A 15,018-nucleotide genomic window follows, 5' to 3' on the forward strand; every position below is an offset into this window, starting at 1 on the left:
CTGATGTAGGTTGAGCAAGGCATTGATCTGAGGGTAGAGCAATGTGTTATTAGGAGTTGTTTTATTTTTGTGCTCATTTAGTAGGTTTTCCCCTGGGCCTATGACCTATCTAATGTCAGGTCCTTGGCCTCATTAACAGTATCAGGTATGGGTTCCATCTCATGGAGTGGGGCTTATATCCCATCAAAAAGTGATTAGTTACTCCTATACCATTTACATTTGTACCAGTGGGCATATCTTGCAGGCAGTTTGTTCTTACAGCTCTCAGGGTTTGTAGCTGGGTGAGACTGATAATTACTTCTCCAGTAGTGTATATAGAACCTTCTACCACTATGAATGCTAACCAGTAGATGGGAAGCTTGAGTTCCAGCTAGATTTCTCAGGGAGAGGGGAAAATCAGTTTTCTTCACTCCAGGGCAGGCCCCATGCTCAGGAGTGGTTGACCAACACATATCAAATTACATGTTTCTTTTGGTGGCTTTTTATAAAAAGATTTACTTATTTATTTTATGTATATGTATTTTATGTATATGAGATCTGCATGTATGACTTTATGCCAGAAGGGGGCATCAGATCCCACTATAGATGGTTGTGAGCCACCACGTGGATTTCTCCGAATTGAACTCAGAACCTCTGCAAGACCAGCCAGTGCTCTTAACCACTGAGCAATCTCTTTAACCCCTGGGTTTTTTGTTTGTTTGTTTGTTTGTTTGTTTTGAGACAGAGAGAAAGAACATGAAGTTGGGTGGATTGGTAGAGGAAAGGATCTGGAAGGAACTGGGGATCAGGAAAGAATATGATAAAAATATATTGTATGAAATTTGCAAGGGATAAAACAAAGGTTTAAAATAAAGTAGGAAAGAAAAGAAAGGAAAAGGAAAACAGGGATCTATTCTAAACAACAGATTGAAGCTGTTACAACTGCTAACTGATCTTTGGCTGTAGTGTACATTGAAAGAGATGGAAAGTTAGAGGGCATGGTTAAGAAAACCAGGAAAAGGAGTGCATGGACAACATACAAAGTAACACAGCCATAACACTGACTTGCCCGAGGTCATTGTGATCATAATGGGGAAGTTACACAGAATTCTTTCTTTTCAAGAGTCAATGATGATACACTTAAGAGTGAAGTGATGTGACACTTGCAACTAGCTGTAATATGATTTAGGAAGAAAAAAATGTGTTGTGCAGGAACACAGAAAAAAAGCAGGTATTCAATGTGTGAACAGCTGGTGAATTAACAGCATGTGAAGGTTTACCAAGAAACTCTTTTTATGGTTTTGACTTCTCAAAATAAAAGTTGGGCAAAGAAAAATGATGGATATTACTTAATAAATTAATAATTATTGTCACTAAATAAGGATAATATAAATGCAATTGGGCAAAAAATAGTTTGAGTAAGTGAGTAAATATCCTGGAGTTAGTTTCATTAGTATGTGTTTATCCTAGGAATAACTGTTAAGAAGTTACTTCTAAAAGGTTATGAAATGAAATGACTGGCTTTGGGCGATTCTGGCAGCTGGTGCTGTGAGAGTTTTCTTATTGATTCTTATTTTCATGTCACAAGCGACCATTATAACAATCAGATTCAAGAAGGTATGGCCATTCAAAAGAGGAATCAGACAAGAAATGCTCTGTTTACTGTTAACAATGCTGTGTTATGCTCTCAAGGTGTTAGCATCGAAACACTGCTTCTGCCAACACCAGTTATATAACATTCACCCCACCAAAAAGAATGCTAGTAAAAGTATTTCTTAAATTCTGAGAATTCATGGCATATGGAATGTTTGGAATAAAAAAAAAGTAGATGTCATTTAAGACTAAAGCTTCTAAGACTAGAAATAAACCAGTTTGGATATTTTATTGATTCAAAGGGGAAATACAGTTGAAGGCTACACACAAAAAAGGAACCAGACTCTTTCTTGAACATGAATCAAGGTGTATGTTCAGAAGCCATGTGGGAAGAAGTTGCTTGAATGTGAGTGAAAACACTCAGTGTGGCTCTTCCTTATTTATGTGAGCTTTGGGACCTTACACAAGGCATGACTGGCTTAATTTTAAACACACTACATATTGTTATTTCTTATCATCCAAAAACTAGTCTAGCCAACTAACTGTGATAAACTTCACATATGATTACTTCTTAGAGTTTCACTGCTGTCAAATTAGCCTGTCAAGGACTTCATAATAAACGCGCATGGTATATGCACCCAAAAATTCTATGCACTGCAGAGCAGGTGATTCCTTCTTGTTTTTGCCAAGATACTCTTCTCAATTATCCATACTATAAACCTACCCCTATCCATTACCCTGGGAGTCAGTGTCAGAGAAGCAATGACTTAAACTGTCAGAAAAGCAATGACTTAAACTGTCAGGTTGGGGGAGGGGAAGTGATGGAGGAATTGACTTTCACATGTTCATTGTATTTAATTAGTGTGTTACCAATTACTACCCTTACAGAATCACAGCCTGGACAGGGAAGGATGCCGTCATGCTGTTTCCAGTGACTTCTCACTTATAGCATGCTTACCCAAACTCCTTTTCATGATATCATTCTGCTTCTTACCATTTTCTGAATCTTACTGTTATTTAATTGCCATAGAATAGTAGAATTATATTTTTAAAAATTATTGTTATCATATATATGTATCTCTCTCTCTCTCTCTCTATATATATATATAGTGTGTGTGTGTGTGTGTGTGTGTGTGTGTGTGTGTGTTGTGCATGCATATTACTACATGCATATGGAAGCTAGAGGCCAACTTTCAGGAATTGGTTCTCTGCTTCTGCCACGGGTTCTGGGGATCAAACCCTGATCACCAGGTTTGTTGTGGGAAGTGCCTTTACCTCTAAGCCATCTCACCAACCCTAGAATAGTATAATTCTATTAGTATATTGGGTGTTGTTGATAAAGTAGATTTCATGGGTAGAATTTCCTTTATAGATTTTTTTTCAGGAATATATCTGACACCAGGAATGTATAAAGAAAGGAGTACATTTGGTGAGTAGAATTCTGCATATGGAGAGAAAAAAGATTTTCTTGTTTGTTTTGAGATGATGTCACACTTTGGCTCATATTGGCCCAGGAGTCACTATGTAGCTACACTGCTCAGGCTGGACTCAAACTCATGGCAGTCCTCCTATCTCAGACTCTAGAGCACTGAGATTAAAGGAGGCACGAGACACTACACCTGGCAGAAAACATTTTTTTAATGATAGTTTTACTGCTTGTTTCCTTCTTAAATTTAAACATTTTTGCCTTAAGTTGTAATAAAACAGATGTCACTCAAATCAATGATGAATGCTTTTATATGTTTATGTTATCTTTTCAGGTAAAAGACAGGGATACACTTTTTTATTACTTGCCTTTTTGCATAAATATGTTAAGTTCCTGTATAATTAATACAAGTATTAGGATTAGTTAATATGAGATTCATGTACCCATCTTCTTATATGCTCTTACATAGTCTTCTGTTCTTTGGTATGTGTGGTGTTCATGTTGAGGGCCAGAGGTTGGTGTTGGAAGTCCTTCTCAGTTGCTATCTACTTGTGTCTGAGACAGGGTCCTCAGCAATTTAGCTAGACTGGCTGACCAGCTGGTCCCCAGGTTTCTCCTGTCTCCAAAGTGCTTGGTTTTTAGGTGGGATGTAGGAAATCCAACACAAGTCTTACCCAATAGGAATTTTACCAATTGTGTCATCTACCTAGATTAGCCCATTATTTTGTTTGTCTATGTAGTCCTGGCTGACTTCAAACTCACAGAGATCCTCCTGCCTCTGCCTCCTGAGTTCTGGTATTAAAGGCATATGCCACCTTGCTCATCCTCTAGCCTGTTTATGAGTGAGAGTGGGGAACTCATCCTCTGCCCCTGCTTCTTTTGATTTTTTCTCTTCTCTCTCTCTCTCTCTCTCTCTCTCTCTCTCTCTCTCTCTCTCTCTTTCTATTCTCTCTATCTCTTTCTTTCACTTTTTTCTATTGTAAGGAAGGAGAACCTCAGCCTCAGTATGTTCTTGTATCAAACTATGGAGTGAAAGGTGGTGAAAGTTTATCCAAATAGCTTCCAGCCTGAGAGCATTCTGGTTTCAAATCTCTTAACTCACTATTTTCTGGAGCACATCTGAAAAATGTTATATTTTCAAAAGCAGAGTAAATGTAGATTTATTGAGGAAAAATGACAAAGAACTCTTCAGAGTAAGAGGGACTCCAAAGGGGGAAAACTCTGGAAAAAATAATGACCTGTCTCTGTGACAGTGAATTTAGTAATTTCAGTCAGTTACTCATGTTCCAAAATGAGGCTTTCATACTGAACTGCACTGAGACACGGTGGAAAATACATTCACCCTCTTCAGATAAAGGGGCCAGGGTCAGTAAAGCAATCCATTCAATAAGCCCAAGTAATAATCAATAGACATCTGATCACACCAAACCTGCAAGTGATCCAAAGTCTTCTATTAGCACCCTGCCCTGATTTTACAGCCAGCTGAAGAGGGATCTGGAAGAATCCTTTCCTGCACATCTACGAATGCTTCTCTTAATTCTTACAAGAAGTCCTATCTAAGAAATTTATAACTATGAAAATGTTATAAAGAAACCATTATTTTGTATACTTATAAAAGATAAATGCAAACTCAATGAATTTCACGACAAGTTATTTTACTAGGTATGAGCAGCACTCACCCACCTTCACTAACCAACTGACTGTTATCTGACTGCTTACAGGAGATGATCTTCTCCACCAGTTGGTTGTAGCTGCAGTTGCCAACAGCTTTTACAATGTCATCAATCTGGAAAACAAATGACTGTCTTACTATCCCTGGCAAGATTAGGAGCAGCAACAAAAACAATCCCATTACTCTGTAGGCCTGTGCCTACAACACTAAACAGAAATGCTTAGGAGCACATCAGGACAGAAGCCAGAACCCAGCAGTTTCTGTTTACAACTCAGTCTAACTAACACATTATGAAAACTACTGCTCAGTTATATTTGAATTGTGCAAAAATGATAGTTATTATATGCAAATGTGAAGACTATAAAGATGCATCTAAGTAACTACAATGCATGAGGTATTTGGGAGGAACAATAAGAAAATTCAGTCTACAAAACATGAGGTATTGGGAGGAGTGGGCAGAGAGATGACTCGGCAGTTAAAAGCACTGGCTGCTTTTGCAGAGGTCCTGAGTTCCTTTTTCTGTGCCCATATAGGTGTCCACAACCTCTTTTGATCTCCACAGACACTGCATAAATGCAACACACAGACACATAGATAAAACAGATAAAACAGACATAAACATAAAACAAAAATAAATAAAAAAGAAAAGAAAAATTCCGTGTTCAGATACAACACAGATGTTTTCAAACAGTGTGGTGGTACACGCCTGTGACCTTCATACTGAGCCCCTCCTCCACCTGTGACACTTTCACATTTATTTTATTTTACTTTTTTTGAGATTGGGGGGTGGTGGTATAAATCTCAGGTTGTCCTCAAACTCAGAATGCCAATGCCATCTGCCCATCAATTTCTTTTATCAATTTTGCAGCATTTCTTTTTCCTTACAATATTTCTTTGTAATTATATTCTCTCTCTCTCTCTCTCTCTCTCTCTCTCTCTCTCTCTCTCTCTCTCTCTCTCTCTCCCTCCCTCCTTCCCTCCATCCCTCTCTATCTCTATCTATTCCTCTCTCCCTCCCCCCTCTCTTTTTCTTGGTTTTTCAAGGCAGGGTTTCTCTGTGTAGTTTTGGCTGTCATGGAACTAGCTCTGTAGACCAGGCTGGCCTCAAACCCAGAGATCCTCCTACCTCTGCCTCTCAAGTGCTAGGATTAAAGGTGTGTGCTTCCACTGACTAGCTGAATTTCTTTTCAAAATGATAAAATTATTCAAAAATTGATTTAGGTGACAGCTACCCATGAAATGTGCCAGAGCAAGGGAATATTCATATCCAACAACTCAAATCTTACAAAATTGACTCAAAATGGGTCATAGACTTAAGCATAATAAATAAAACCATAATAGATTTAGCAAAGAAAAGCACAACAGAAAAACAGTCAAGATTTAGAGCTAGAAAAAGTTGTTGGACTTAACAGAGAAAAAAAAATCAATAAACTATGTTTCACTAAATTAAAAAAAAAACAACAACAACAACAAAAAACGTCATCAGGAGCAAGGGCTCAGTGGTTAAGAATACATACCGTTCTTCCAGAAGACCTGATTTGATTCCCAGCACCTATATCATATGGTTAAGAATCACCTGTAACTCAAGCTCCAGGGAGCCCATACCCTCTTCTGACCTCTGCAAGTACCTGCACACATGTGGTACATATATGCACATATACAGACACACATAAAAATTAAAATGAAATAAAATAAAACAACCTTGATGCCAGATGTGGTAGCATACTCCAGCAACCTGGCACTTAAGAGGCAAGAAAATTTAAGATTTATTTATTTGTTATGTATATAGTGTTCTATCTGCATGTACACCTGCAGGCCAGAAGAGGACACCAGATTTCATTATAGATGGTTGTGAGCCATCATGTGGGTGCTGGGGATTGAACTCAGGACCTCTGGAAGAGCAGCCAGTGCTCTTACCCTCTGAGCCATCTCTCCAGCCCCCGAAAATTACAAACTCTATGCTACCTCTGGTTATATAGAGAGATCCTATTTCAAAAAACCAAAAACACCTAGAAAATTGGAGGGGGAAAAGGGAAGGAGAAAAGGAGAGATTTTATTGAAGAGGATACACTAACAGCAAATAAGCATGGGAAAATACGTTCAACATCATTAATGGTTAAAGATACAAACTTTAAAAATCCAGGCATGGGGCTAGATGACTCAGCCAGTAAAGTACTGCCAGGATGAAGACCTGAGTTTAATCTTCAACATTTATGTAAAATGTCAAACACAGTGGTATATGCCTGAAATCCTAGCACTGGGAAGGCAGGAAGATAGAAGCTCTGTGGATTCCAGGTTAGCCTGCTTTATATACTGAGACTCTATTCCAGAAAAAAAACAAAAAACAAAACCAACAACAAAAAAACCCAAACAACCAAATAAAACAACTTTATACGTTAAGACAGAAGCTGTTTCTTCCTTTGGTTCTCCCAAGACCGCCTCTGTACTCTTTTCTAAAGGTGGCTTCTTTACTTTCAGTCATCTTGATTAGTGCATGGTACTGATGGACACTAGAGAGTGGAAGGCAGACTAGGTCTTCCTGTCTATCTCTGCTGCTAGCCACACTTGGAAGTAACTGGACTGTCCTCTCATGCTTCAGCAAGTGGTGTTGCTGGGTTTTAACTACTGTCACTTCAGAGTTAAGAGGACAATGGTTCCTGGCTGCAGATAGCTCTAAGATGCTTCACTCCTCCCTTACCTTTGCCCACATCTTTCTATCTAAGCTCTTCTTAAAACTTTGCTTATACTGGAGTGAATCTAGAATGTAGATAATTAAATACCAGCAATCACTGGATATAGAGCAATGTGCAAAATCCTTCTACACATTAGAGTGATGAGGATATGGGAGTAGCTTTTAAAATAATTGTCAGAGTGATTAGAAATCTCTATTTAATGCTATGCTCTTGATCAAGGAGAGGCCTGGCCTTTCCCGACTCCTGGAGTGATAACCTCTAAGTTCTCGGGATTTCTCTAGTAACAAGACCAATGGTGATATTTATGGCAGAGCCTTCATGCCACACCTGCAGATCACACTGGAGCCCAGTGACTCATGGAGGCCCCCTTGAACAATGTGACATCAAGTTTAGCTTCCTGGAAAGGAAGGATTGGAGACTGAGATCAACTACACTGGCAATCAATCATAAGAAATCTGAACTGTGGAGGCTGAGTTCTAGGATTGCCAACACTATATGGATGTTGTCATAGGCCAATTTCAGGAGGGCATCATGCAAAGAGGACAGGAGTTTCCTAGATAAAACCTACCTAGATTCTGTCCTATGCATCTTCCCTTGGTTAATATGAGCCTGTATCTGATTTCTCTTGTGTGTACCACTATAGTAATAAGCTGAATTATTTGTATGCAATGGTATACCCAAGAAAGTTGTCTTAGTTAGGGTTTCTATTGCTGTGAAAAGACACAGCAATTCTTATAAAGGGAAATTTATAATTTAAAATTTAATTGAGGTGGTGGCTTACAGTTTCAGAGAGGTTCAGTCCTTTATCATCATGGCGGGGAGCATGGCAGCATGGAGGCAGACATGATGCTGGAGAAGTAGCTGAGAGTCCTACATCTTGCAGGCAACAGGAAGTCGACTGTGACATTGAGCAAAGCTTAAGCAAAAGACCCCAAAGCCTGCCTCCACTGTGACACACTTCCTCCAACAAGGTCATACCTACTTCAACAAAGCTACACTACACCAATAGTGCCACTCCTTTTGGGGGACATTTTCTTTCAAACCACAAGGGTTCTAGAAAACCATTAAGTCTTAGGATATTTTGGAAAACCCTCTAAACTTGCAATTGATGTGAAAAGTGAGGGATTCTTCATGTGACTCTGTGGTTAGGGTCAGAAGTCTTGAGCAAGTTCAGTGGTCTGGAAGACTGTGTCTGTACCCTCACAGTTTTGCTAAGTACAGGTCAAAGAGCAAGCATATTCAGATTTAAAAAATATAAATTGAGATGAGCTTTCCTGCATTTGTGTTTATGTGACTGTTATTTTTATGTGTATGTGTGTTTTGCCTGCATGTATGTCTGTGTACCAGTGGCATGCCTGGTGTCTGCATGTGTCAAAAGAGAGCATTAGACTCCCTGGAACTGGAGTTTGTAGACAATTGTGAACTGTCTACAAGAATAGCTAGTGCTTTTAACCACTGAGCCATCTCTCAAGCCCCTTGTATTTATATAGCTGAAACTCTACTTACCTGAGGGTCCACTAACCAACCATGATACAAAGGAATATCTAGAAGATCGAAGACTATGCACTCTGGTGTGTACTCGAACACTCGCACCCCAGTGAACCTGACATTCACATCCAGGCCTGTCTGTAGTTTGTGCAAGATCGACATAGCATCACTCATATTCTGAAAATACAAAGGGAGAAGTAGAAGTCAGAAGAATAAGAACTTCAAAACAAAAATAGTTGTGTGTGGTGGTGACAGGTGACATGAACCTGTAGTCCCAGCAGGGTTCTCATTTGAGTTCAAGATTTCCAGGCCAGCCTAGGCAACACACAAAGATCTTGTTTCTCTTTCCCTTTTTCTTTCTTCCTTCCCTCCTTCCTTCCTCTTTCTTTCTTTCTTTCTTTCTTTCTTTCTTTCTTTCTTTCTTTCTATTTTTTTGAGAAAGTGTTTCTCTGTGTATCTTTGGCTATTCTAGAACTTGCTCTGTAGAGCAAGGTGGACCTTGAACTCACAGAGATCCATTTGCCTCTGACTCCAACATGCTGGGATTAAAGGTGCACAGCTAGCCTAAGACCCTGTACCCTGTTTCTAAAAAATAAAAATTAAAAAACTAAAAAAGAAAGAAAATGGTTAAAATTTCCATTTTATCCAAGATATTCCCCTCTTCAACACTTTTATTTTCATTGTATGATTTTATTTATTTTATTCTTTTTTTTTCATATACTCCTGCAGCAGTAGGTATCAAACGCAGGGCTTTGTGCATGTTAGACAAGCCACATCTTCAGGGCCTTAATAGACTTTTGTTAAGTACATACTATGTACTTGGCACTAATCTGAGTTCCATTGATACAACAGTGAAAACAACAGGCTTTCTGCTGTCATGTGATTAGCATGGTACAACAAGAGAAAGCCATACAAATGTACAATATGATGCCAAGCATTAACAAGTAAAAGTGAGCAGGATGAGGTTGTAAAGAGTGGCAGGAAGTCTATTTTTAGACTAGAAAGCCTAAAGGAAAAGTCTGATGTTTAAGGACTGTGCCACTTCAGGACCCAGGCTTGGTACAACAGTCAAGAAGCAGTAGTGCAAATGTCTGTGGCATTATTATCAATGGCACAAGAAGGAACTCCTGTCACATGCTACAGCACAGATAACCCTTCAAGAACAAAATAAGCTCTCCAAAGAGCAGATGCTTTGTGATTCTGTTCTATATCATAAAGCAACCACAGTGACCAGAACACAAAGTAGAATGGAGGGCTCCTGGGGCAGCAGGAGTGAAGAGTGTTAAGTTATTGCTTGGTAGGTATAGAGTTCAGTCTCACAAGATGAAACAGTTCTAGAGCCCTCTCACACCTCACTTTAAATGTACTTAACACCACTAAACTGTACAGTTTAAGCCGGGCATGGTGGTGCATGCCTTTAATCCCAGCACTTGGGAGGCAGAAGCAGGCAGATCTTAGTGAGTTTGAGGGCAGCCTAGTCTACAAAGTGAGCTCCAGGACAGCCATGACTGTTACACAGAGAAAACCTGTCTCAAAAAACAAACAAAAGCCAAAAAAAATGGTACAGTTTAAAATGATGGCCTATGAATGTAATGTTATATGGTTTTACTATAATTTAAAAACTAGAAATGAGCTCTTGGGCTATGAAAGGATATGGAGGAACCTAACTGCATATCATTAAATAACAGAAGCAGATCTGAAAAGATGGAGACTTGGGGAGTCTGACTCTGGAAATGGCTGAACTTACAGAACTCTAAAAGATCAGTTGTCAACAAATCAGGGAGGGAGGAGTACCTAGCAGCATACAGTGAGACATTTCTGTGCTGTGTTATGCTGGTGGATACATTCCATCACACACTTACCAAAATTCACTGAATATATAACACCAAAGGTGAAATCAAGCTATTGACTTTGGGTGACAATCCTGTGCCAGTGTAGGATTGTTCATCCGAGAACTGAAGTTCCCAGAAAAAATGCACCACATGTTAGAGATTCTTCAAAGCTGACTGATTGATTAGAACTTGTAAACAACTGGAATGTTGCAGATCCAAATCCCAAAATTACCAAGGGCTATCTCTGGTCTTCTTAAGAGGCCATCATCCTTGTGACTATTAGGTAAAAACGTTTAGAAGGCCACGCTTCTCTTATTTCCCTAGATGAGACTTCCCTGCGTGTGGTCTAACACATATACTACCTTGGTGTGGGAAGGTAATAATGGAGAAGGTTGAAGAGGAGAGGGAGGCATATGGAAACAGTTGCTTTTCCTGTACTTGATTTTGTGCTGAATATATTGAACATGAAAAAATAAAGGAGGACAGAAGGGAAGGGAGGAGGGAAGAAGAGAGAGAAAGAAAGGCCTCTTTGAAATTAAATTCTGACCAGGTGGTGGCAGTGCATACCTTTGATCCCAGCACTTTGGAGGCAGAGGCAGGTGGGTCTCTGAGTTTAAGGCCAGTCTGGTCTACAGAGTGAGATCCAAACAGCCAGGGCTACACAGAGAAACCCTGTCTTGAAAAACAAACAAAACAATATCAAACAACAAAAATAAAAAATACAAAAAACTGATACAAAAAATGAGCATATTACAATACTTGTGGACAGCAAGGAATCCTGTAAGGATAGATCTAAATAAATGAAGGGAATTGTAGGTAAAGTCTGATAGGCAAAAAACAGATCACAAAATCTAACTGCCCAGATAAAGTCCTGCACAAGTCTGATGATCAATTTCACTGATGGACCCCACAGTAGAAAGAGAGAACTGATTCCTGCAAAATTGTCTTCTTGAATTTCACATGCAAACTATGGCACATGTGCATGGATGAATGAATTAATTAATTAAAAATAAATGTCAAATAATTTAATGAAAATTATTTTAAAGCCCATTTTCTGATTATTTTAACATTAAATATAAGAATAAGCAGGATATATCTCATAGAATAAATAAAAACCATTGCATACTGTAATTCTAGCAGGAAGACAGGAAATTCAAGGCCAAACTGGGCTCCATACTAAGATCAAGTCTCAAAAACAGTAAATAATTTCCTACCATTCAATAATCATCAAAATTAATAAAACTGATAATACAGGTACATTTATACACAAATGTTAAAGAGAGAAAATATTTGGACAATTTGTTCCTAATTCCAAATTGATAATTATGGTATAAAATATAGGAGTGAGGGATGGACGGCTGCTGATACCCTAAGAGGCTACCACTGGGTCCTTAAGGTGATGGTAAAACTGTTTCAGAATTCCTCTCAAAGGTACTTCTAGCATAATGAAGTATTTTAAATTTAAGTACAAAACATACTTTTATTTATTTTAGGCAGTCATGCTGTGTAGGCCAGGCCTTGAACTTCCAGTCCTCCACCATCTGCCTGCTGATCACTCAGATTACCATGGTGTGCTGAAACAGCCAGCTTAAACATGAGAATATTTTACAAACACATTTGTGATCATTTAAAAAACTTGTCAGGTGCAGCTTAGTGATAGAACCCTTATTTAATAACCTACAACTGCAAAAATAAATAAGTGAAATAAAAAATGAAAACATGCTGTGTTTTCTTACCCTTGTCTATTTTTGCAAGGCTAGGAAGTGTCAACACGGTGGCTTTTGGCAGAGGTTTCACGTGAATATCAAAGCTCTGTGTTGGTCTTTCCAAATGTAGGTCTGACCATGTCAGTTCATATAAAGTTTCACTAAAAAGAGTGCCTGGCACCTGTGGGTTTTAAACAGGCACTCAGATCCAGAATGTAGCTTGCTCACACTATTCTTAAAGTGAATTGTAGTATAGAATAACTTCACCAATACTTTTCATACGTAGTTTAAGTACAGGGTAGTCTGAAAAATGGTTACTGTGGTTGGGAGAGGAGTGTGTAGGTGCCAAAGCATGCATGTGGAGGTCAGAGGACAACCTGGGTGAATCTGTTGTTTCCTTTCACCACGCATGTTCCAGGAATTGAATTCCTTTATGCATTGAATCATCTCAGTGGCACCAGGAATGATTGCCTTAAGTCCTTATATATCCTTTGTCTCAAAACACAACTTTTCTTCCAGTATTCAGGAGTCTAAGCCACTGTAATGGAAATGCATCCACAGACTGTGTGGCTGTTTGAAAGGAACAAACATGCTGCTGTCACTTGCAAACACTTGTCATATGGATCCTTAGGACTCATCAACAGAAGTAAAATGATACTAGGATAACCAACCACTGTTCTGAATTGGAGTTTTGATGTTATCCAAAAATGCCTCATTGAGTTCAGTAAGAAACTATATAAACTTATAAGTGATATAAATGAAACCTTACCACGACCTATATATGAACTATTATTTACTGGTTTTGTGTGCACATAAGTCATGAAATTAGAAAGGGGACTCTGAAAGGGGAAGATGAAATATAAAGTTTAGGGGAAAAGAGAGAGAAAAAAATGACAGTATTGGAATTCATGTAAAGTGAAAAGTAGGAAGGGCTATTTGGGAGAAGAAGAGGACCAGAAAAGAGGAAGGGTAGGAGAGGGGTACCATAAGAACAAAGCATGTATGAAAATTCTACAGTGAAACACATTACTTTGTATGCTAGCTTAGAAAAACAATCAGATAATATAAAAATAAACATCACTTATTGATTTTATGTACTAGAAGCTGATGTTAAGATTTCATTGGCTAGGCGGTTAATTAAGGGTTAATGCCCTTAATCCCAGCACTCGGGAGGCAGAGGCAGGTGAATCTCTGTGAGTTCGAGACCAGCCTGGTCTACAAGAGCTAGTTCCAGGACAGCCTCCAAAGCCACAGAGAAACCCTGTCTCGAACCTCGCCCCCCCCAAAAAAAGATTAATTGAGTAAGAAGTTTCTATTGCAAAAAAACAAAACAACAACAACAACAAAAAAAAAAAACCCCTGAAAATCACTACTCTAAACTACAAATTCTCCTAGTAATTTTTGGGCCAGTTACTGAGTACTAAACATAGGTCCTTCTGAGCTATACTTCAGTCTTCTCTAATAAAATTTAAATCAGCCTAAAAGTTGACTTCAGTTATTGATTGCCTATAATGCAAGATGTTGTTTTTTTTTCAATTGTATTAGGACAAGATTATATGAACATTCAAATTCAAGAAACTCCCTAAATTAATCCCAGCACTGGGAGGTAGAGGAAGGTGTTTCTATGTGAATCCAAGGCTAATCTGCTCTATGGTGTGAGCTCCAGGCCAGCCAACAGCCAAGTCTATACAGTGAGACCCTGTCTCAATCAATCAATCAATCAATCAATGAAAGGGAGAGAGAAAGACGGAAAGATAAACTCTGAAAAAAAAAATGAACTTTGTTTCCTGTTGTGAATTTGCTCCTGATGGTTGTTTTGTTTTTTGAGAGAGGGTCTCACTATGTAGCCCTACTTAGCATAAAAATCTATGCAGGTCTGGCTTCTCCGTGCCCAGCTGATCACATATTTTAAAGGTTACTTGGACAGTGAGAATGAATCCCCAGTGATGTTCATTTCCTCCACAGGTGACCATTCTTTTCACAAAAAAAGCTAATTTCTTTTTCCTTCCTTTCATTGATAAATACAAAGAAAACTGAAGAAAATGAGGCTCGCTTATTAATGCCCAGCTTGGTAATTTTGAACCTACTGTGCCTTCGTTACAGAACAGAGTCTCTAAAGAACATACCAAAAAATGTGGATGTGTTGAGATTACACAATTGCAGAATGTGTCCTGACATCTCAGCCAGTGTTTACTCAACTTTATCCTAAATATAACTTGAGGACTGGTTGAGTGTTTACCTGGCATGTACAAGGTATTGAATTCAATTCTTAGCACCGGAAAAATGATAGTAACTTAAATGAAACAAGAAAAGATAAATCAATGACAAATTCACTTGAGAGTCAATTTTTTTCAAGAAAAATGCCAAGTTATCCTGTACAGGTTTATAAGATGATATCAATACATCATTAACACATATATTCATAGAAAACAGGAATCCAAAAATTATGGCTTCTGAACCAAATATGTTTTAAGTTGCTCAGCTAAGATATGTTTTGTTTTTGTTTTTGTTTTTGTTTTTGTTTTTTACATTTTCAAAGGGTAGTTTAAAAAAAAGAAAGAATAAGCAATAGACTTGAACTTATGTAGCTGGCAAAGCCTAAAACATTTACTATCCAGTCCTGTATAGA

The 15,018-nt window shown here is 38.4% G+C and overlaps 1 protein-coding gene across 1 annotated transcript in view; it reads right to left on the reverse strand.

The window, feature by feature from the left end:
• The window catches only part of Mindy2 (MINDY lysine 48 deubiquitinase 2), a 57,777-nt gene that overhangs the window by 20,231 nt on the left and 22,528 nt on the right, over nt 1–15,018 (reverse strand). Inside the window, exons 4-5 of the mRNA XM_027411223.1 lie at nt 8,870–9,028; nt 4,682–4,784 (exon numbers count right to left, since the gene is read on the reverse strand). Of these exons, the coding sequence (XP_027267024.1) occupies nt 4,682–4,784; nt 8,870–9,028 (262 nt within the window). The remainder of the gene's footprint in view (nt 1–4,681; nt 4,785–8,869; nt 9,029–15,018) is intronic.

This window comes from Cricetulus griseus, chromosome 4 (assembly GCF_003668045.3).
Source record: "Cricetulus griseus strain 17A/GY chromosome 4, alternate assembly CriGri-PICRH-1.0, whole genome shotgun sequence".
In the NCBI taxonomy this organism is placed as follows: domain Eukaryota; kingdom Metazoa; phylum Chordata; class Mammalia; order Rodentia; family Cricetidae; genus Cricetulus; species Cricetulus griseus.